General features: G+C 56.9%; 1 protein-coding gene across 11 annotated transcripts in view; it reads left to right on the plus strand.

The window, feature by feature from the left end:
- PTPRF (protein tyrosine phosphatase receptor type F) overlaps positions 1–22536 on the plus strand; it is an 84986-nt gene that overhangs the window by 18991 nt on the left and 43459 nt on the right. For all 11 annotated transcript variants that reach the window (XM_032877524.1, XM_032877527.1, XM_032877534.1 and 8 more), the window contains exons 4-6: positions 3361–3506; positions 3674–3815; positions 17183–17371. In XM_032877524.1, coding sequence (XP_032733415.1) covers positions 3361–3506; positions 3674–3815; positions 17183–17371 — 477 coding nt within the window. The remainder of the gene's footprint in view (positions 1–3360; positions 3507–3673; positions 3816–17182; positions 17372–22536) is intronic.

The following is a 22536-nucleotide window of genomic DNA, read 5'->3' on the forward strand; positions in this document are numbered from 1 at the left end:
GCCCCCAGGCGCGCTCTCCCGGCCATTCCAGTTCAGCAGGTTCTAGCCTCTGGTTTCTGCACGTCCAGGCAAGAGCTGAAGAGGGTTTGGTTTCTACCCTGCGCTGCTTTCCCTGATGGAACGGGCATCCCCCTGGTGTGGAAGGGACTGCAGTCTCCATCTTCCTTAAGCATATCCCTTGTCGGGTCACTCCTTCATTTGTTCCACACCCCTGTGTGCCAGGTGCGGGATCGGGCACCTGGGACAGGGCCAAAACAAAGCAGGCATGGTGTCTGTTCTGCCCTGGGGTATTGTTCTAGGTGGGGAACCAGCTGTGAGCCACATACTAGCCCCAAACATAGAAAAAATAATAACCTCACACACGGACTATGTAATAAGCTGGAGCAGTGCTATTACAGAGGCAGAGGGAGTGACCAGAGAGCTTCAAACCAGGAACCGAGCTAATGGAGCAGGAGACAATGACAGGGAGACCAAGGAAGGTTTTCTGAGGAAATGATGCTTAAGCTGGAAAGGGGAAGGCAAAGAGGATGTCTAAGAGGTTTGTGACAGCAGGAACAGCTTATGCAAAGGCCCTGAGGCCCCAGGGAACATTGTTTATCCAGGGGATGGGAAGCCAGGGCTGGGGCGGGGTTGGGGGGGCATGATGGACAGTGGCTGGGGTCAGACCTGGCAGGGCTCTGACCACCATGAAAAGGAAAAGACTTGAAATTTTGTTTTGATAGCAGTGGGAGGCCCTCCCAGGGTTTTAATCAGGAGTGAAGCAGTTCACTCTGGCTGCTGAACGGAGACTAGACTGGAGGGGGCAAGACTAGAGACAGGAACACAGCTTGTTGGGCTGGTGGAGTGTCCAGTCAAGGGAAGGTGGTATCTGGACTAAGGTGATGGCATTGCAGGATGAGATCCACAAAGCTGCTGGTGTGTAGGTCCTCAAGTGTGGGGGAGGGTTGCACAGGGTGTGGGGGAAGTGCACGTGCATGGAGCCTGAGTGGGCAGAGTCCTATGCGAGAGGACCCATCTGAAAGGACCAGTAAACAGCGACAGGTTCTGCAGAACACCATAGAATGGGAGAGTCTGGAGCCTCCTTCAGAGTGCAGAGGAAATATGAAGAAAACTGAAGTTTCTAGAGGCTCTGTTATCCCCAGGCCACTCTGGCTCCCACCAAGGCTGCCCCTGGCTTTTCTGGCCCAGCTGCTTCCTGCCCTCTGTTCCAAGGGCAGTCAGGTGGGGCCGAGTTTCCATCCTCCATGGAGCCTTGGGTGCTAGTGCTAGAAGATGAGCTTAGGATTTAGAACACCAGTTAAACCCTAGCACCCGCCCCCCCCCACGTCACTGACTTGTCCGTTACTTAGCCTTCTGAGCCACCGGCTCTCCATCTCAGTCAAAGATGCTAAGACAACCCACGTTGTTGTTTCAAGACTAACGATATGAGTGAGAGTCTGCACAGACCCTTGGGTCACTAGCACCATTTTGCAGATGAGAAAATGGAGGCTCAGAGATGACGAGTGACTTGCTTAAAAATTACATAAAACCCTCCCTGGGCCCCAGGGTGCTCAGTAAGGTGGCTCCCTTCCTGTTCTCTGTACCTGCAGCTGTAACTGTTGACCCGGTGGTCCTCCGACCCGTCCGCTCCTCGGGGACTGCGCCTGGCTCTTTCCACTGGACCCTGGGTTGGCACCCTTTCTCTCTCTGCTGCCTCCTTCCCATCAGGACGTAAAGGTTGTCCCTCATGTCTTAGGAATCCAAAAAAGAAACTAAGATGTAAACCTCCCTTGGCCCCTCATCCCCTCTAGGCACCATCTTTTCTGTACCTTCCTGTTGTAGCCAGTGTCCTGTACACAGTCCCTGCACTCTTCCCTCCCCTTCCTCACTTCCCACTCACTCCTCCACCTTCTTTGGTCCAGCTCCCCACAGCATGCCACACACCCTGCCACAAGGCCCCTCTCTTCTGCCCCAGGTGTCTTGGAGTCGTACAGGCTTGAAGTCAAGTCTCAGATATGCTCCTCATTGGCTGGGTGACTTTGGGCAAGTGACTTAACCTCTCTGAGCCTGTAAACTGGGAATAACAATAGCGAAGGACTAAATGAGATGAAGTTCTTGGTGCAGCGTGGGTGCTTAGGGAGAGAGTGTCATCACGGCACACATACCCAGTTCTGTGCCAGGGATAGGGTCAGGTCGGGCCGGGGCTCATCGGCACTGAGCAGGTGGTCTGAAAGGTCATTTCTCACGGTATTAGCCTTCCTCGAGCTGTTCATTGGCCTGATCAATAGGAAATGGATCCTCTGTCAAGATAAACGAGGCATTGCTATGTCTTAATGAAAGCAGGTTTCTCTGGTCTTGTGACCCTGGGAGTGGGGCTCACAGGGACAGGTGTGCCCATTCAGACCCGGTGGGCATACAGAGATGACGTGAGCAGGGCAGTACAGTGTCTGGGGCCCTTCCTCCTTCCCCTCCCCCGCCTCCTGGTGGCCACCTTGCAGGAGATGTACAGGCCAGCTGTATCAGAAGGCAATAGCCAAGCTAGTGGGGGCGGGTGTGGGTGCAGATTTACAGGAAAGCATTCACCTGGGAAGACGTCCAGAGACACTTAAGAGGTGGAGTGTCTAGGCCTTTCGGGACGGCTGATTATGTGGGGGCCGAGAGAGAGGAGGAGTCACAGTATCTGGCTTGAGCTGTGGGGTAGATGGAGGTACCATCACCCAGAATGAGAGCAGTGGGGGAGGGACAAGTCTGGGAGAGACGCTGGGGCTCTTCCAGGCAGCTCTCTGCATGCCTTTGTCCTGGAGCTTGGAATTGATGGGGGGATGGGAGACAGAGTGTAGCCATTAAAGCCTGGACTCTAGACTCAGAACTCCCGGGTTCAAATCTCAGCTCTGCCACAAACCAGCTGTGTCATGTTGGATAAATCCCTTAACCTCTCTCTGCCTGGATTTTCTTCTTTACAAGCAGACGTAATTATAGCCCCCACTGCATATGCTACAGCTCTTTGAATAGTGCCTGGAACGTAGTAAACACTTTATAAGGGTCAGGTGTCACTATGAGTATTTTCTTTCTCTCTTTCTCTTTCTTCCTCTCTCTCTTCTTTTTTGAAGATTTATTTATTTTAGAGAGAGCGCGGGGGGTGGAGAGAGAGAGAGAATATCTCAGACTCCTCGCTGAGTGCAGAGCCCGATGAGGGGCTCGATCTCACAACCCTGAGATCATGACCTGAGCTGAAACCAAGATTCAGACCGACTGAGCCACCCAGCTGCCCTTTATATTTTCTTTATAGATCTTCTTGCCACCACCTCCCCCCATGACTGTGGAGTGTTGGCCTTCTCTGTAGGACTGTACCGTGGTGACTCGGTGTCTCCGTTTCTCCAGGCAAACCTGTCTTCATTAAGGTCCCTGAGGACCAGACTGGGCTGTCAGGAGGAGTGGCCTCCTTCGTGTGCCAAGCCACAGGGGAGCCCAAGCCACGCATCACATGGATGAAGAAGGGGAAGAAAGTTAGCTCCCAGCGCTTTGAGGTATAGCCTTGGGTGGGAAGGGGCAGGCGGGGCTCATGGTCTGCCTGTCCTCTTCCAGGGCCTGGCCCTGCATTCCCTCTCCTTCATCTCTCTGCTCGGGGGCCTTTTGGATGTGGGAGGATGTCTGAGCCGGAGAGGGCTGTGACCCTGTGTCCGTCCTCTGGCAGGTCATCGAGTTTGATGACGGGGCAGGGTCTGTGCTGCGGATCCAGCCATTGCGGGTGCAACGGGACGAAGCCATCTACGAGTGCACAGCCACCAACAGTCTGGGGGAGATCAACACTAGTGCCAAACTCTCCGTTCTCGAAGGTACGTGCTGGGGAGCCACGTGGCATGGTGGGTGGGTAGAGTGGCGCGTAGGAAGAGCCGGTCAGCCAGCCCTGTCCCTGCTGTGAGCTGGCGTGTGTTTGGCAGAAAGGAGAGCTGGCCATCTTGGCATCGGCAAAGGTCAGATGTGGACGGGGATGGTCATGGCCTGCGGCAGTATTGTCTAGCGTGCGCCTGGTGTCTCTGTATCCTCCTACGGAGCCGTGCCATTGCTCTGGTAGGGTCTGAGGTCTGACTTGATGTGTGGGGCTGCAGTTGTCCATCATTTGAGTTATGTGGCTCGTGGCCGTGGATGTGATTTTTCTGTGGAGCCTGGCAGGGGGCTTCAGAGAGGTGTGTTCCCTGTAGCCTTTAGGAGCAAGGGCCCCAGGCTGGGGACTAGGACTCTATGGATTTTAGTGTCTTCTCATCTCCTGGCTCCTGCCTTCATTCACAAATACTCCCTATTGCTGCTGTGAAGTCCAGAGGGTCATCTGACCTGGGCCCTGCCCTTGAGACAGTCTCCAGTAAGTTTTATGGGGGCAGTTAGGGGAGCACAGAGGAGAGGAAACTGCTGTCTGAGCTGAGCCCGGAGGGTAAATGGGAGTCAGGGTTGGGGCCTAAGCAGCATGTGCCAAGGCCCAGAAGCCAGAGAGAAGGGAGCTTTCAGGGAGCTCAGTTGTTCAGTTCTGCTTGGGGGGAGTGGGTGAGTTTGAAGGCACAGAGAGAAGGCAGGGCGATCTGGAGAGGCTGGAGGGCAGATCACATAGGCCAGGGCTGAGAAATGAACACTTTCCTGGGGGAGCAGGAAACCGTGGGATGGGGAGTGACACACTCAGCCCCCAGCCACAATGGAGTCATCAGCCTGAGTATGTCTGTGTGTATTTTCAAAACATAGCCTTGATTGTTGCCTTTTTTAGAAAAAAAAAATTGCAGTAACAATACCTGTTCATTGTTGAAGATTTGAGAAATATAAAGTAGCACATAGGAAAAAGTAAAAATCACCTGTTATCCTGCCTCTACCAGTGACACTTGGTTATTTCCTTAGGGTCCATTTTCTGGGCGGGCATTGTGTATGTAGTTGACCCTTGAACAGCATAGGGGTTAGGTGTGTTGAACAGCCCCCCACACACCCCTCACTGCCAAGCTCTGGAAAATCTGCATATGACTTTTGACTCTCCCAAAACTTAACTACCAAGAGCCTGCTATCTACTGGAAGCCTTACCAATAACATGAAGTCAATCAGGATTGCCTGGATGGCTCGGTCATTTAAGCATCTCCCTTTGGCTCAGGTCATGATCTCAGGTTCCTGGGGAGGAGCCCCATGTTGGCCTGCCTACTCAGCGAGGAGTCTGCTTCTCCTTTTGCCTCTGCCGTTGCTCATGCTCCCTCTCCCCATGCTCAAATAATATAAAATCTTTGATTAAGACATCTCTCATGTATGTATTATATACTGTATTCTTATGTTAAAGTAAGCTAAAGAAAAGATCTTACTAAGAAAGTCATGGAAAGGGCGCCGGGGTGGCTCAGCGGGTCAAGCCTCTGCCTTCGGCTCAGGTCATGATCCTGGGGTCCTGGGATCGAGCCCTGCATTGGGCTCTCTGCTCAGTGGGGAGCCTGCTTCCCCCTCTCTCTCTGCCTACTTGTGATCTCTCTGTCAAATAAGTAAATAAAATCTTAAAAAAAAAAAAATGAAAGGAAAAGAAAATCATGGGGGGAAAAAAAAAGAAAATCATGGGAGGGACGCCTGGCTGGCTCAGTCAGGAGAATATGTGACTCTTGACCTTGGGGTTGTGAGTTCAAGCTCCACGTTGTGTGTAGAGATTACTAAAAAAAAAAAAAATGAAAAGAAAATGATGAGAGGTCATACATTTGTATAGTACTACACTGTATTTATCAGGAAAAGTCCACATATAAATGAACCTGTGCAGTTCAAACCCATGTTGTTCAAGGGTCCGTTGTATAAGAAAAATGGGATCACGTCCTGCCCAATGATCTGTAGACTGCTTTTTTTTTTTTCCCTAAGATTTTGTTTTTAAGTAATCTCTATACCCAGTAGGGGGCTTGAACTTACAACCCCGAGATCAAGAGTTGCATGCATGCTCCAGCAACATAGCCAGCTGGGCGCCCCTCATTTGTAGACTGCTTTTCAAGATAACATATCAGGAACATTTTCCTCACCATTAAGTATTCTATATCATTGTTTTTAATGTCTGTAGGTGTCACGCAAGGTGCCTTCATTTATTTAGCCATTCCTTTATTGTCGGACACATATGTTGTTCCCATTTTCTTGCTCTTATAAATAAAGTGCTATGCCCTTCCTTACAGATAAGATGTGATCACCTTCCTGATTATTTCCTTATTCTAGATTCCTGGAAGTGGAATTGCTAGGTCAAAGGGCACATGAATTTTTAAGCCTTTCAGTATTTCCAGAAGATTGTGTCAGTTTACACTCCCACCAAGCAGGGCACGAGAGGGCCTCTTTTCTGCACATCCTCACCAGCAGTGGGAATTATCATTAAAAAAAAAAATCTTTGCCAAGTTAATAGGCAAAAAATGGCATCTCAATTTAATTTGCATTTCTTTGATTACAAGAACAGTTGAACATCTTTTCACATTGGCCATTTTTACGCTATGGCTTTACGTGCTCACGGGCATCTGTTCAGTAACTCCTTGGCGCCTGTGTGTCTCCTGCGCTTATGTGGCCGAGGTCCAGTTTAGAGGGACAGTGGTTACAAGCAGGGCTCCTGACCCCTTCCTCTCTTACCCAGTGACCTGGACAGGTAGTGGTGCCGCCGAGCCTCATTTGCTCCATCTGTAAACGGGGAGGTGATGCCTATTGCCTGAGCTGGTTTGGAGGATGGAATATGACGTCAAGTAGTTCTCGGAATTCCGGTGGGAACGGTAGTGGCTGGCTGCTGGGCTGGGAGCTGCCAGTACCTGGCTTCCATGGCATCATCTAGATGGTGTAGCCCCTCTGTCCATTCCCATGGGGAGTACTGACCTGTAGAGCAGGGAACCAGAGGACAGGCCCTGGGCCAGGACCTCAGTTTCTTTTTTTTTTCTTTTTTTTTTTTTTAGATTTTTTTTTTTAAATTTATTTATTTGCCAGAGAGAGAGAGAGCGCGCGAGCACAGGCAGGCCGAGTGGCAACAGAGGCAGAGGGAGAAGCAGGCTCCCCGCCAAGCAAGGAGCCCGATGTGGGACTCGATCCCAGGACGCTGGGATCATGACCTGAGCTGAAGGCAGCTGCTTAACCAACTGAGCCACCCAGGCGTCCCAGGACCTCAGTTTCTATAGCTACAACCAGGGGACAGAGTAGTTCAGCCCTGCCCCCACCCCCCCCCCCCCCCTCCCCCCCCCCCCCCCCGCTGCCCAGCTGTAGGCCCCAGCATGGAGCCGTCTGTCCTACCCTGGCATTTGGGAGGAGGCTCCTGCCCCAGAGGGCATCTGGTCAGACTCTCTGAGGAAAGAGGACCTCCGTGCTAGTGTTGAAAGAAAAGCACCCCCACACCCCGGTTCCTTTGTGGGCACTTCTCCCCCTCCCCCCCCCACACTGTCCTGGGCAGCCTTATCTTTTAAAGGATCCAGGAGGATGTGGATGGTCTTTTAGGCCCTGAGGTGAGGAGGATTCAGACTTGGTGAGGGGACCCCTCCATCCTGGGGGGCATTCTTGAGTGAAGGTTCCTCTAGCAGGGGCCTGGGGGATGTCTGGGCTGTGGGGGGTGTCTGATGAGGTTGGGGTCAGTGTGGGGCAGGTCCCTGCCCTGCTAGTGCCTCGTCCCTGTGGGGGTGGGACTGTGGGCCTCAGCGAGATCCCCTCCTCCTCCTTTTCCTCCTCCGCCTCCTCCTCCTCCTCTTGAAACGCAGCACCCGGAAGACGAAACGCTGACTTACCAGGTTGGTCTGTGTAACCTTGACCAGGCTCCTGGCTTGGCAGCAAGCAGTGGAGTGAGAGGCCTCAAAGGTGCCAGGAGGTGGGACCCAGAGGAAGCAGCCCAGACTGTGACCATCCCCCCCCCACTCCTCCCGGGCCCCCAGGAAAGGTGTGTGCGGAACAGGATTGAAGGATGGTCTGACTGGGGCTGTGGGCTGGAGCCAGAGGAGAGCCAGGGCCGCTCCTGGGAGGCCTCTACAGGTTCTAAGGAGGCCTGGGGAGAGGAGGAGGCCGGTTTGAGGGCTGGGAATAGGAGTAAGTCCCTTAGGGGTGTCACACACTGCACGTACGCCCAAAAGCACACGCACGTGTATACATGCTTACTACGCACTGGGCTGATCATGGGAGTGGCTGAGGGCTGCCTGCGGCGACCTGGCTCGGGGTCTAAGGAGTCAGCATGCCCCGAAAAGGGAGCCCAGGCTGACGGTTCTGGTCCTGTGCCCCATGTTCTGTGTGGTTCCCCACCAGGCCCAGCCTCCTGATACAGGGCTCTGGTGAGCCTCACAGGAGCACCCCCTGCTGCTGGAGGCCCTCCACTCCGTGGTCCCTCATTCCAGTCTCTGCCCCCCAGGGCTCCACTGACGCGACTGGCACTCCCCGCATGTCCATGTGTGGCCCATTGTGGCCCCACAGTGCTCTGCGGGCTGCCTCGGCGGTGCCCGGCACCAGTGGGCCGGGGGCGAGCCCGTCCGGGCTGTGACGCGCGGGGCCTACCGCCCAGTGTTCCTGTCTGAGTGGTAATTGAAGCCATTAGCGCGCCAGCCTCTCCCTCGCCCGGTAATGGCAGGAAAAGCTCTTCTCACTCCGCACTCCTGAGGCAGTGGCTGAATCACTCCCCCTCCAACCCGCCCGCTGCCGCCACTGAGACAGAGAATCTGACATTTTCCCTCTCGAGGGAGGGGGAGGGGAAGCAGGCTTTAATTCTTGGCCTTTCCTCCGGGAGTTGGGGGGGGGGGGCAGTGAGGGGCTCGGAGCTCCTTCTGGACAGTATGATCTGCCTGAGCCAGTGGGCTCCAGGCCAGGCAGGACAGTGGTCAGCAAAGCCCCAGAGGAGGCCAGACAGCAGAGATGTGGGCAGGGCCCCGGTGACTTGGGTAGGTTCTGGGAGGGCTGCGGAAGGGGAGGGGGAGAGGTGGAGGGCTGAGGGGGGAGCCCAGGAGCAGGAGGGAGCTGTTTCTGACTCTGTCCTGGAGGGACCTGGCTCTGAGGGCTCCACGTGCCACTGGTGGCAGCACTCCCTTTGTGATCAGGGACACAGCAGCTGACCTGCACCCCGTGTGTGCTGCGGGTGCCCCGTGTGCCCTGGGTACGGCAGTGTGTGGAATATGTGGCATGTGCTGCATGTACAGCAGGGGGTGTATGGCAGGTGTGTGCGTTTGCACGCACGTGCTCCCATCCAGCCCCACGGGGAGGTGTGATAAATCCAGCAGGCAGTGTACATCAGGTAGTGCCTGTGGGTATGCGCACATCGGGGTGTTTGTGGGGTGTGGTATGGCGTGTGTGGCAAGCAGCCAGAGCTGAATGTGTGGGAGTCAATCTGACCCTGGGGGGGATGGTCAGAGAGACTGTCTAGCCTCATTGTCTCGGGGACCCATGGGTTCCCTGCTCAGAGCTGTAGGTCATCGGGACAGCTGGACAGATGAATGTGGGACAGAGCGGTCAGGCTGACCCGTTCTCCAGTACAGTGGCTCCCCAGCAAGTCCTCTGCAGCCAGGCCAGGAGGGAGGGTACAGAGGGATCCTGCTCAGATTTTGGGAGCCCTCCTTTTCCTCCCCTCCTCCTACCAAGGCTAGGCTCCCTTTCCCTAGGTTCCACCCGGCCTCAAAGCCTGCTGATGGACTAGGACCATACCGTCCTTGGATGCCAAATGGGCTCAGGAATCCAGCTGCCCACCTGGAGTGTGTCTGGTCTTCCTCCTTTGTGGCAGGCTCTGGGGGGTGCCAGCTGATAGGCGTGTGGGATAGAGACTGGGGCAGCGGGGCAGTCAGTGCTGGGCCTGGACCCATGAGTTCTGCAGTGGCTCTGACCCTGGCTGGCTTTGGGACATGTGGGATGATGAAGGACCTCTCGGGAACCCCCACCACTCCTCACCCCCATACTCAGTCCCTTTGGAAATAGCCCCAGGGACAGGAGGGCTGATGAGCAGCCTGTGACCCTGTCCTGAGATCCTGGGCTAGGCCGCACCTGGAGCAGAGTTGGTAAGGGAACTTGCTTTCAGGTTGGGTGGGAGTTTTTCCAGGGAGTTGGCACTCCTTACTCTCCCTTTCTCTCTGCCGCTGGCCCAGGTCTGACTGGGGTTGGGGCGTTTGGAAAAAGGGCTACTACAGGCAGAGGATGACTTCCCAGATGGCAGACTGTGCCCTCTCCCTGTTGCCTGTGTATGTGTCTGGACTTGTCACCTCCCTGATTTGCAGTCACAGAAGACCTACAACCCAGGCCAGCTCCCACCTCTCCCCTCACAGCTGAGGCATGACCTACATGCTTCTGGTCCAGTGACTATGGTCTCTGTGACCTAGCCTTCCACCTCCCCCCACCCCCTGTCATGACTGCTATAGCACTGGGGACCACACAGACATGAGGTTCTGCAACCATTTCCTGGAGAGTTCTGGGCCCTAGGCATAGGGCTGGGAGAGGTAGGTGGGCAGTGCCAGGTGGGCCTTCAAGTTCAGACTCTGGGTTTCTTCGTACATAAAATCCTGCATTTTCTCTAGTTTTGATCCTTCTCCAAGGGCCCAAATGGACTTCCTTCTGAATGGCCCTCCTGTGGTGTAGGCAGTATGTTTGTGTCTTCTATTAGCCGGACGGTAGTTACCTCCCCTGTGCCCAGCCTGCCCCCGCAGACCCTGCGGTCACAGGTACTGACCAGGCCCTGCTGTGTGTTTGGCCCGCTCGCTGTCTCCCTTCTCCCCGAGCCTCATGACCACAGAGTGGAGCCAGCAGCTCTGGGAACAGCTCACCAAGTCGGAGGCTCTCAATGCCCCTGTCTGTGCACATTCTCTGTCCTTGGTAAGGTGCTCCCTCTGGTTGCCAGGGGAGAGAAGATTTTAATCAGAGGAATGACATGATCAAATATATGCTTCAGAAAGGTCTCTGAGGGTACATAGTGGGGCAGCAGAAGACCAGTGAGGGTCTGGGGCAGCCCTGCAGCCCAGGCAGTAGGTCGCAATGGCCCAAACCCAGGCAGCAGGCAGGGGAGGAAGGGAGAATGGGTGGCCAGCGGTGGAGAGAGAGTGGTGAGCTGCCTGGCCACAGTGGGGCTGGGGAGATGGGAGACTCTGGGTTATGGCTCTGGGGCCAGGTAGATGGCAGGACCATTTTCTGAGGCTCAGGACCCGGTCTGAAGGGGCAGATTGACGAGGCCAGCTAGAAATCTGTTGTAGTACGCATGTGCAGGCATCCAGGGGGAGGTATCCAGGAGGCCTTGTTCAGATTCGCCTGGCGCTCCAAGGGACATCTGGAAATGGAGTTTTGAAGGCTGAGAAATGGCACATCTCAGGGAGCCAGAGCCAAGAAAGGAGGAAGAGGGCCCGGATGGAACCCCAGCTGGCTAGTACTTCATGTTGGGGGGTGGGGGGTTTCCATAGGAATCTGGTGAGGAGAGGCCTGAAAGGGAGGAGGGAAACCCAGAGGGAGGCTGTGGAAGTGGAGAGAAGAGAGGTATGTGAAGGAGGAGGGAGTGGTCAGTGGGGCGGGGTGCCGTCAAGAGGTCAGGCAACATGGGCACTCAGAAGTGTCCTTTGGACTTAGCCCTGTGGGGTCACGGTTGACTTTGATGAACTGGCCAGAAGCTGTAGAGGTGGCAGGGGTCTGAGGAGTGAGTGGGAGGCCATCGGAGGTCTGGAGGGACTGGGCCTGAACCTAGGGTTATCAGTAGATAAAAAGAATCGTCCTGGCATAGGGCCAGGGTGGGGGAACCCCAGGAGGAAAGTCCAGCCTGGGCCCGGGCCCGCAAGCCAGAGGGTGGGTAGGGTGTACGGCTGGGGAGAGCACCAGGATTCACTTGGGGCGGTGTGGTGGGGAGGCCTCCCCAAGCAGGTTGAGGAGGGCAGTGTGAGGTGCCAGGGAAGCCCTGGGGGAGGGGGAGGCCATGGCTGCTCTCCACTCTCACCGCCAGTCTCGGGCTCTCGCTGCCGCTGCCGACAGGCCCCAAACAGCTCAGATTCAAAAACAAAACAGGCTTTTAAGATGCCAAGTTTGATGAAATCTGAGTGCTGGAAGAGGTGGGAGTTTTCTCTTAGAAAAAGCTGAAAATCGAGACTGAAAGCTGAGAAAGAAGATGGGCCCAAGGTTCCCTGGGCCCCCCCTTACTGCCTGGAAGCGGGGTGGGGGTGCTCTCTGGGAGAGCAGGAGCCTCCAGGGCTGGGGAGGGCCTCCGGGTTGATAGCTGGTGTCTTGGCCCCAACCCTGCTGAGGATGGAGCTGCCTCAGGGATGAGACTCGGAGACTCGAGGTGGCCTTGGTTTCCTTAGAGCGCACGGGGGTGGGGAAACCGCCCGTGCACTCCCTTCGCACATCTCCACACATGTCTGCGTCTCCCGTGTCTCTGGGTACCCGTGCCCCAGCATCTTTGCAGCTCTGACTGCAGGTCTCCCCGTGTGTGTGCAGTGCCCATGCGCTCAGCCTCTGGATCTGCTTGCAGGAGTCTGTCTCCACAGGTGCCATCACTGCAGGTGCCCCTCCACACACGCATGGACATTTCTATTTCTGCACCTGTCTCTCTCTCCCATGTACCTCTGTGGCTGCCTGGCCGTGCATGTTTCTAGGTGTCTGTGTTCAGAGACAGGGTGAGGCCAGGCCCAACACTCAGGCACAGGGGAGGAGGTCAGGCGTCCAGATGGTGCCGCCCCAGGGAGCCTGCGGATGTGTGTGCCGGTGTGTGCCTGCGCGTGCATGGAGACGCCACGAAGCTGGGTAAACATGGGTGAGAAGGTCGTGCCGACAGACGGTGCCGCCCGCCCCAGGACCCTGCAAGGCGTCTCCATCTGTCGGCTTCCCGGGTGCAGCCCCCTCCCTCTGGCCCAGACTCATCCCCAGGCATCCCAGGCTGAGCTGGACAAAGAAACCTATGTGTGCTTTGTATGGGGCCTCACCAGCCTCTCTCCCCGCAGCCATTGCAGCCAGCCTCAGCTCATCCCCTATCTGCCCCTACCCTAGCCTCATCTGCCAGTACCCCAACATTTGCCTTAGCTCCAAGCAGACTTGCCTTCCCACTGGCCCCCCAGTCTCCCATAGCCTTCACTCAGGCAGTCCCACCTCACCCCTCCAGAGCTCTCCCTGTGTCCCATGTTCAAGGGTTTAGTACCCTTGCATCTCTCTCCTCCTCCAGGAAGCCACCAAGATAGCAAGTGAATCATGGAGGTGAAGCAGCTTCACCACTGCTGTGGGGCCTCAGCCAAGTTTCTTCCCCTCTCTGAGCCTTCGTCTGGCAACATCCTCCTCCCGCGCGCACACACACACCCTGTCATGTTCCTCTGCCCAGTGGGGACAGCAGGGGAGGAATTTAGATCTCCTGTTGCAGTATCTAAAGCCCAGTGCAGTTTGCTGCAGGAGCCGTTAAAGTACACGTGTGCACCTAGCACGGTGTGCAGAGATCCGTGGGGGCAGACCCCTGGGAACGAGTGTGCACCCTACTGTGCGTGCTGGCGGAATCCACAGACAGCTGTAGAGACTCACGCTTCCTGATTCCTCTGTAGTCCCTTACAGGCCTCACAGGCTTCTCTTTCCCTCCCAAGGACCCCCTTGTCATAGAACGGAGGGGCCTCCGCCCTGCAGGCGCAGACTCCGGGATTGCCCTGCTGAGGCTTTGAGGCAGGTGTGGGGAGCCCCTGCTACTCGTTGAGCCATTGAGAAGGAAGGAAGCCCAAGGGGGAGGGGAGCAGAGAGTTGGGGAGTTGGAATGGGGGAGCAAGGTCCCAGGAGGGGAGGGCCCCACCCTGCCCAGGTGGGGGCCAGGGGCGGCAGCTGCTTGGACCAATGGCAGAGGCGCACTAGCTGGGACACGGGCGGGCGCGCGCAGCCTTCCTCCGCGAGCCCGAGCCCGCCTCTCTGCCGTTGCCATAGTTACCGGGTGGCCTGGAGGGGGAGGGGCCCCTCCTCCCTTCCACCCGCAGCCTGCGGGACAGGTTTTAAGGGGACTCAATAAGCATACACTGGGGTGTGGGGATGTGGGTGCATGCCCGCAGGTGGCCACGTGTGGGGTACAGTCGGGTTTGTCTTGCCGCTTGTGTGCAGGGGCTTTCCGCGGAGCAGCTGAGCCCTGAAGCTGGAGGAGGGCGAGGTATGGCAGGATGGTGGTACCATTCCCCAGGGGCACCCCTCCCAGGAGCCCAAGGTGTGGGGCCCACCCTGCCAGGTGTGGGGCCCACCCCTCAGGATCATCCCAGCCCCCCCTTCTCATTTACCTGGGTGACCTTGGCCAGGTCTCTAAGCCCTGGGTCACTCTTCTACTGCCTAGGGTTTTGGCAAGAGTAAATCATTTTTTAAAGCATTTTAACTCTCTACTTGGAACACACTAAATGCTCCCTAACAGTAACCTTCTATGCCTCCTATCTGGGCCTCAGTTTTCCTGACTGTTGATGGGTTTGCCGTCATCATGTGATGTCAGACTGAGGGATTTCCCCATGTCCGTGGTCCCCCGTGGTTGAGACTGTAGTGGACCTGGTCTCTGTGGGTCCTGCAGGGTGTGCAGGGGATAAATGTGCAGACTCGTGGATGGGTCAGTTTCCACTAGTGTGCCCAGTGCCCAAGTTGGCCAGACACACAACAGGCATCAGTAAGCAGCTGCTGACCTTGGCTACGTTTGAATGTGCTGGAGGCCTCCCGGGGAGCAGAGAAGGAGGAGACAGCAAGCGGGTCACTCCTGAGGGGCCGGTGTCCTCCTGGGAGACACGCTTACCCTGCTGGAGGTGCAGGACGGCAGCCTTCCGAGTTCTGCCTAGAAGCCGAGTTGGCACAAGGGACCAGGTTTTGGGTCCCGCTGTTTTATGGACAGCTCTTCACACATGCCGATTTTAGGCTCTGGCGGCAGTGCCTGAGGCATGATCTGAGCCAAGGACGGAGCCATTGAGGGCACAATAATTGAGGGAGGAAAATTAATTGTCCTTAATTTGGCGTAAATCCCCAAGACCTTCCCCGTGTCAGGAATTCAGAGTAGATTCCAGGACACGGGGGCCGCAGGTGTTTGTACTTCTTCCCTTCTCCTTGATCTCCCTTGCCAGTGGAGATGGGGGCTGGCTGACTCCTGGGCCCGGACTCTGGCAGACTCTGTCCCCTGTGCACCCATTTGCTCAGCAGGGCTGTGCAGGTAGGATTGAGGACTGTCACCCTGGTGTGCTAGGGTGGCTCTGACTGTCCTGAGTGTCCCCCAGCTGCTGAGGAGGGCAAAGAGGGTGGACAGGGGCCCTGGGCCTCAGGCCCTGCCTGGCCCTTCCTGTTAAAGCAAACCTCAGCAGTCCCAAAGGCAGCCACCTCCTGCTTGGTGTACCCTGAGTCCTGCTTCCTTGCCACATTTTCCTTTTAAAAATCAGAGCTGGAAGTCAGGACACTGTGGGATCATATTTACAGCCAAGGAGATGCTGGGTTCACATCTGGAGTTTATAGGGCTGCCTGCAGGTGGGGAAGTAAGCATAGCGCCAGCTGCTGGGAGAGGCTGGGGAGGCAAGGCTGTGCTCGGAGTCCTTCTGCTCTCCAGCGCAAGACCCCATCTCTTCATGCGGCCACGGTCCCTTTGGGATGCCACTGGCAGCTAGAGCCTTGGCAGAGCCCCTGTCCCACCCGCCCAGGATCTGGCAGCAGAGAGAGGGATGTTTTGCCCCTGCCTACTGCGGCTCCTCCAGCTTCCTCTCCTGCCTGCCGCCCCAGTCAGTCCCCCTGGGTCTCCAAGAGTCTATAGGGAGTATCAGCCCTGCCAGTCTTTATTTTCTAGAATCGCTTCTGAGGATGCCATATGCCTTCTCCCTGGCACAGGAGTCTAACCTCAGCTAGTGTCCCCACATACCCATCTTGTGCTGGGCCCAAGGGAGGAAGGTCTAGGCAGTGCTGTCTCCTGGTCTCTGCCACCACAGAGTCTTGCTCTCCCACTGGAAGACTGACAGCGTTCCTTAGCCTCCACTGGGCATGTCTGGTGTCCACACTGACAGGCTCTGCCAGGTTCTCGAACGCAGGCAGAGGCGCCAGCCCCAGGCCCTGGGCTTGGTACCTGACTGCCCTGGTGGCTCAGCGGGTGCTCCTTATAATGGTAATGTCCACTAATCCTTGTTGGTGCAGATTCTCTGTCACACTCTCCAGCACCTTGTGTGTCATTAGATGTGCTCGTTGCAATGGCTGTACGAGCTGGGCGCTTGAACCTGGTTTACAGATAAACGGAGGTGTGGAGAGGATGAGTAATGCACCCCGGTCACAGAGCTAGTTGGTGATGGAGGTCAAAACCCCACTCCACCTGCTCTAGTTCAGAGCCTGTGCTCCTAGCCCCTTGTGCTTCCAGGGGTGGCGAGTGGCCAGCCCTGCTCCCCCAGCCTCAGGGGCCGTGTGTCGGAGTGTCTGTGCAGTGGGTGTGGGGTTGTGCCGATGTCTGTTTTTTCCGCACAACGACTTGTGAGCCGCCAGCCCCTGGTGAGGTGGGAAAGGCAGTCAGGGAGGAGTTTCGCTTCCCTCCATCAAATTTGGTGTCCTCATAGAGCTTTTTTCTCTCCTTAGCCTCCACATGCTCCAACATGATTCTTCAGGCTTCAGAAGGCCGGACCACAGACCTGACCACATCCCCCAGGGAGTGAGGGAAGAGGGTCAGGGTCAAGGCTATAGTAGAGAATGGGCCAGGGTCAGGACCGGGAGATGCAGGCGGTCACTTGTAGGGCAGGGGTACCAGAGTCAGGTCCAGAATCCAGGCTGTGATGTAGGGTTCTGCCATGCTGTGGGGCTCAAGGCCAGAGGCAAGCAGTGGAAGGGACACGACATGCAGAAAAGGGAGTGGGAACTAGGCAGCACCGGGGGGGGGCCTTTGGGCTGCGTTGTGGCCCTGGGTGCTGCCATATGAGCTGTGCCCCCACCCCCAACAGCCCAGCATCCGTGTAGCACTTTCTGCTGTGGCCAGCAGAGCATCAGTCCTCGTTTTTCACAGGGCCCGGAGAGAGAAGTGCTGACGTCTCCAGTCTGAGGCATTGTTTCTCAGACCTGGAAACTCCCTGCCAGGGCCGGGTGTGCCCCATGGTCAACTGTACCCCCCACCCCAGCCCTGCAAAGGTCAGGCCTAGGAAGTGGGACTCAGGAGTCTGGGTCCTCACACGGAGCAGGCTGCACCCTTAGAAGTCAGAAATTGGGAGACAAGGGTCTCGAGGGTCCCGGCCAACCTGGGAGTTGGGAACAGCTACCCACGGCCGAGGGTTCTAGTGGGCAGGCAGTGCCAGCCCTGACTTGCCCTTCTGTTCTTTGTCTACAGAGGAACAGCTACCCCCGGGGTTCCCCTCCATTGACATGGGGCCTCAGCTGAAGGTGGTGGAGAAGGCACGTACAGCCACCATGCTTTGCGCAGCAGGCGGGAATCCCGACCCTGAGATCTCTTGGTTCAAGGACTTCCTCCCGGTGGACCCTGCCACGAGCAATGGCCGCATCAAGCAGCTGCGTTCAGGTGAGCAGAGGGCGAGGGGCAGGGGGCCGCATAGACTTCAGGAAGGATGTCCTCCTGGCGCCCAGCGTAGCCTTCCCTCTCCGTTCTGGGAGCCTGGGGCCGGCCCTCTATGGCTGCGCGGACGGCATCTGGTGGGCGAGTCTCATCTCGGTACAGGCCCTCCTGGCCCAGGGAAGGGAGCTTGACAGCGAGGGCTCGTTGTCAGGGATTCTTCTCCCTTCCTGGGATCGCCAGAGTCTAGACTTCGGTGTAGCCCGGCTCCTCGCAGCATGAGTGGAGCGCCCGGCGTGGCATTGGGCTCTGCAGAGGTGCTCCATGGCTGTTCGTCCTCCATCCTGCCTGGAGTCTGGCCTGGGAGGACGCCTACTCCATGCTTCTCTTTACTTCCCCAGATAGCAGGGCTTAGCCAGGAAAAGAGGCCAGAGATGCCTGATTTGTCAGGCTTCAGAAGGCCGGACCTCAGGAGCTTCGAGCCAGGAGGACTTACTGCCATCCCTTGGCCACCAGGGCCACCTGTCTCCTCTGGATATCTCAGTCGAGCCAGCCGGGAGCCCTTGGCAGCAAGGATGCCATCATGACCAGGCAGGAGGTGTCGCCCCGTTGATCGATCTGCCTCCAAGGCTCCCGCCAGGATAATTGATTCAGTTTTTGTGGGAACGGTGCAGGCGGGAAAGGAGGCTTCACATCAGTTTAGCTGCGCTCTGCCTTTGCCGCCAGCGAAGGCTGAGCCGATAGACCTTGGTTCAGAAACTCAGCTGCGAGCTGTGGGGTGGTAGGCTCGGGCAAGACGGCCAGTGCCACCCAGAGCCCCTGCTGCCCATTGGCTGTGAGGTCAGCACTGCAAAGGAGGACGCGACTCTGCCTGTCAGGGCTGTGCAGGCGTCAGAGGTGCCCCTGCCACTCCCTGGGGTGCCAGCCCCTCCCCCCTGCCTCCCACCAGGGAGCTGCCCCAGCAGCACCAAGGGGAGGAAGGAGAGGTGAGCCGCCCGGGGGTGGCCGGGTTCAGGCCTAAGCCAGAGCCGCCTGAGACAGCCTACAAAGTGTTAGCTCATTTAATTTAATTAAAACTCAACAAGATGGAGGCAGCTGTAACGCAGTTAATTAAAACAGCCGTAATCAAGGCAGGAAATGGTCCGGCAGCGTTTGCAGCCACTGCCCAGCACTGCCCAGCGGCCTGGTTCGGCTCCTCTGCGCTTGCCTGCAGTCCCCTGGGCAGGCGCCCCAAACGGCCAGATGGTCCTCCCCGCAGGCCTGGCCTCCGCCCCAGCACGGCCTTGGCCAGCCCCATGACAGCAGTTCTGGGAAGGCTCGCTGTCTTGCACGCTGGTCCGTCAACTATTTATGTGGTCCTTACTGTGGGCCAGGCCCTGTGCCCCCCATTCGCTGCCTGTCACGCCATTGGCAGCCGCTCCTCCCCCCTCCCTGGCTTTCCCCTCACATCTGTCTCCCTGAGGCCTCCTCGTCCTCTGCTCCTTCCGCCAGCCAGGGAGCCCCCGTCCCCAGCGCTTGCTCCGTGAGTGGAGCCTTCCCCCAGCAGGCCAACTCCACCCCTCCTGTAGCTTCAGGTGCCCTCTCCACACCCACACGCCTGGTTCTGTCTCCCAACACCACACAGCTTGCCCGAGTTTGAGACTGAAAAAATCTAACTGCCTTCTGAGTGTCACCCTGACTCACCACTCAGGAGTGGTGACTTCCTTCCCAAACAGCCGCGGCCTTCTCCCACTGACCACCTCCTTGCAGGTGGCCGTCCCCTCGGCCTGAACGCAGGGACACGCCTCAACTCCTGCTCCGATAAGGAAGCATCACATCCTCTTGTCACCCACCTAGCTCCCACGCCAGACCCCCTCCCTCCTTCCGCTGCCTTGGCGGGAGCCGGGTCCGTAAGCACTGTGCTCCCTGCCTCCAGGTTCTCCCTGAGAATCCAGCCCCCGCAGCTGCTGGGTTTCTGCTCGTGCCCCTCTGTGCTTGGACAACCTCAGTAGCCCCTCACTGCCGGCGAGCCTAGGCTCCTGCTCCTGAACGAGGCACACAGAAGTCTCCTGATCTTCCCAGCTCAGGCCAGCAGCTTTACCTCCTCGGGTCTCAGCTACGCCACTTACCAGCTCTGCGGCCTCCGTGAGGTTCTTTAACTTCTTTGAGCTTCTGTTCTCCCACCTTTAAAAAGGACTAAGGGAGACAACAGTAGTCGATGCTTTAGTTCACTGCCTGGTGCACGGGGAAGGCTCTGGCCACCCCACACTTGCACAGAGCCACCCTGACCCCATCCTTGCTGTCTGCTCTGCTTCACCAAATCAGGAAGCTTCTCCCTTCTGTTCCTAAGTAAGGCCTCCTCCTTCAGGACCCACCCCACTCGATGCTGTTACTGCCTGGCCCCATCTCTGCTCACCTAGGCTGGGCCCTCCTTACAGGAAGGGCATGGGTCTGGCTCCCCAGTGTGAGGTCCCCCTCCCCCCACCTCCCAGCACAAGCCAGCTATAGGACTGGTGGCTCTCAGGGACGAGACCTTTGGGCCCTGCTCCTGCAGACAGATGTCCACTCCCCCTGCTGCTTAGGCCCAAGGAAGACCTTGTTTCACCTTTGCCGCCACCTGGGAGCTGCAACCTGAGGGTTATGGACCCAGGATCCAGTTCCTGAGGTGGCACCTGAGGGGTTTTCATCATCCTGTCTCTAGTAACACACAGGACTCTCTCCCCTCACTGCTGCCTGGCTTTGGCACCAGGCCCTCAGCTCCAGGAGCTGCTGCCCCTGTCCTGTTACTGTGTGAAAGGGTGTCGACGCCCATCTGACAGGGAGATCCATCCCTTCATGCAGTGGATTCAGGCCCCCAAGTGCTTGGCTGTTTACAGGGACCTTTGCAGTTTACGCGTCACTGACGGATCACAAAGTATTTCCCTGCCTTTTGTTGCACTTGATTCTCCTGCAACCCTGATAAGTAGGACAGGCTGTGATTATCATGCCCACTTCACAGCTGAATTAAGGGAGTCACCTGGGGTCACACGTGGAGATCTAGGGCCAGGGAGCTCCCCCGTGCAGTCACCCAGAGGCCTTCTGGCATCACAAATGCCAAGCCTGGGGCCTGGGGGATAGTTGGGCCCCGTGAGCACAGCAGAGTGCCACAGTCCTGTCCTCTCCCGACCTCACACCCTCCCTGACCCGTCCCCAGCACCTGTCAGGCACCTGCAGGCTGAGCTACAGCCCACGGCACAGGGCACGGCCCCCGGAACAGGAGCTGGAAAGAAGGGCCGCTGGTGTGAGCGCCGCCCAGGCCTGAGCTCTGCTCCATGGGTGTTTTCCTCACTAAAGTGACATGACATACTGTTACAGAGCTTCTTGGGAATTTGAACTTGAGGCCCAGGGTGGGCGCAGAGGACTGGAGACAAACTCAGGGAGAGTGGAAGTCAAGTCAGCAGCAGGCGGTGTCACCGGAGCAGCAAGGGGGGGCTCATCTCCAAGTGGGGCTCAGAGCCACTTCCAGGTCTTGAAAGGAGCTGGTGGCCCACACTCTCGGCCAAGCCCAGACGGGGTGCTGAGGAAACCTCTGGTGCTGCGCTCATCCCCATGGCCTAAACATGCAAGCCGCCATCCCTTTGCCGTTGAGGACAGCCTGACCACATCCATGCTCTCCCCCAGAGTGCAATCTCCTTGCACACCCTCTGACACCTGAGCTGAGACTCCAGGGCCTGAGCAGAGGTGCCCGCATCTGGCTGCAGTGGGGGGAGCCCTCTGCCATGGCAGATGGGACCCAGAGCCAAGCGCAGAGCAGACTCCGGGGGGGTCTAAAGGCTGCTGTCCCTGACCCCGCTGGCTGGACGGCCCAGCTCTGACCAGAAGAGCATGTCCCCCACTCGCCCCACCTCTCTACTGGGTCTGCAGGAGGGCACGCGGGCGGTGCGTGGTCAGGGTTTCCCTTTGGCCCGAGCACACTGGCCCTTCTCAGGAGCAGCACTGACTCCTGCTGACTCCTGGGTCCCTCCAGTCTCCCACACCCACCCTCTGCATGGTGAGGTGAATTCTTCTTTCAGTCTGGTGGAGAAGTGACTCTTCAGAGAGGTTCAGAGACTCGTCGCACAGCAGGTTAGGTTTTGGGAGAGCAGAGGCCAGAAGCTAGGGGGCCCAGTCCTGGACTGTTTACCCCGCCACCCCCTCCCAGGCCGGGCCTACACTGTAGAAGCAGATCAGCGAGCGGTTGTTGACTTTTTTGGTCTGAGGACCTCTGATCGTAAATATTAGAAGACCTCAAAGAGCTTCTGTTGACGTAGGTTTTATCCATCAGTATTTACCATATTAGATGTTGAGAAAAGTTTTAGATATTGAAATTTTCAAATAATTTAAAAACCTATTACATGTTAAATAGCATTTTTAAATGAAAAATAATTATGTTTTCTATCTCGTGAGGAGAGTGGCATTATTTTATATTTTCACAAATCTCTTTAACTGGGGGCTTGATAGAAGACTGTTGGATTCTCATGTCTGCTTCTACATTTGGTCTATTGCAATATCACATTTCGTGGAACGTCTGGAAAACTCCGCTGTATATTCATGAGAGAGCTAGAGTGAAAAAGGCAAATGACTTCTTAGTGTCATGAAAATAGCTTCAACCTTGTGGACCCTCTGAAAGGGTCTTGGGGATAGTCACGGTCCCTGGAGGATCACGCCTGGGGGATCACTGTGATAATGGTTCTTCCCAGTCTCTCTGCAGCCCCTCCACACCCAGCCCAGGTCCCAGCACCTGTCTTTGCCTCCCCTCCAACTTCTGTGTCTGCACGAGGCAGCCTGATCCAGTGGGAAGGCTGTGCACCAGACCTGGTTAGTTCCTGCCACGTCACTCACAGGCCATATGACCTTGGGCTTTGGGGAAGCCACTTACTGTTCCTCAGCTTGTTTCATCATTCTTGTGTGGGCATGGATACTGCCTCCTAGGCAGGTGTCATCAGGGTCGATGAGGGAGTGATCAGTGTTTGTCCCTTGACATACTTCCCTCCCCTGCAATAGGCAGAGAGGGGAGAGGGGCAGGGTGGAGAGCACGGGGCTCAGGCCCACCCATAGGCTCGTCGCTCCTGCGGATGAGGCCGTGGTAGAAGATGGGGCCTGAGCACAGCCTCAGAGGAGGCCCCTGTTTGGACCTCATAGCAGCCCTGCGCTGGGCATTTGGAGACGGTGCATCT

The sequence above is a fragment of the Lontra canadensis genome, unplaced genomic scaffold, assembly GCF_010015895.1.
Source record: "Lontra canadensis isolate GAN:19392208 unplaced genomic scaffold, GSC_riverotter_1.0 scaffold60, whole genome shotgun sequence".
Taxonomy (NCBI): domain Eukaryota; kingdom Metazoa; phylum Chordata; class Mammalia; order Carnivora; family Mustelidae; genus Lontra; species Lontra canadensis.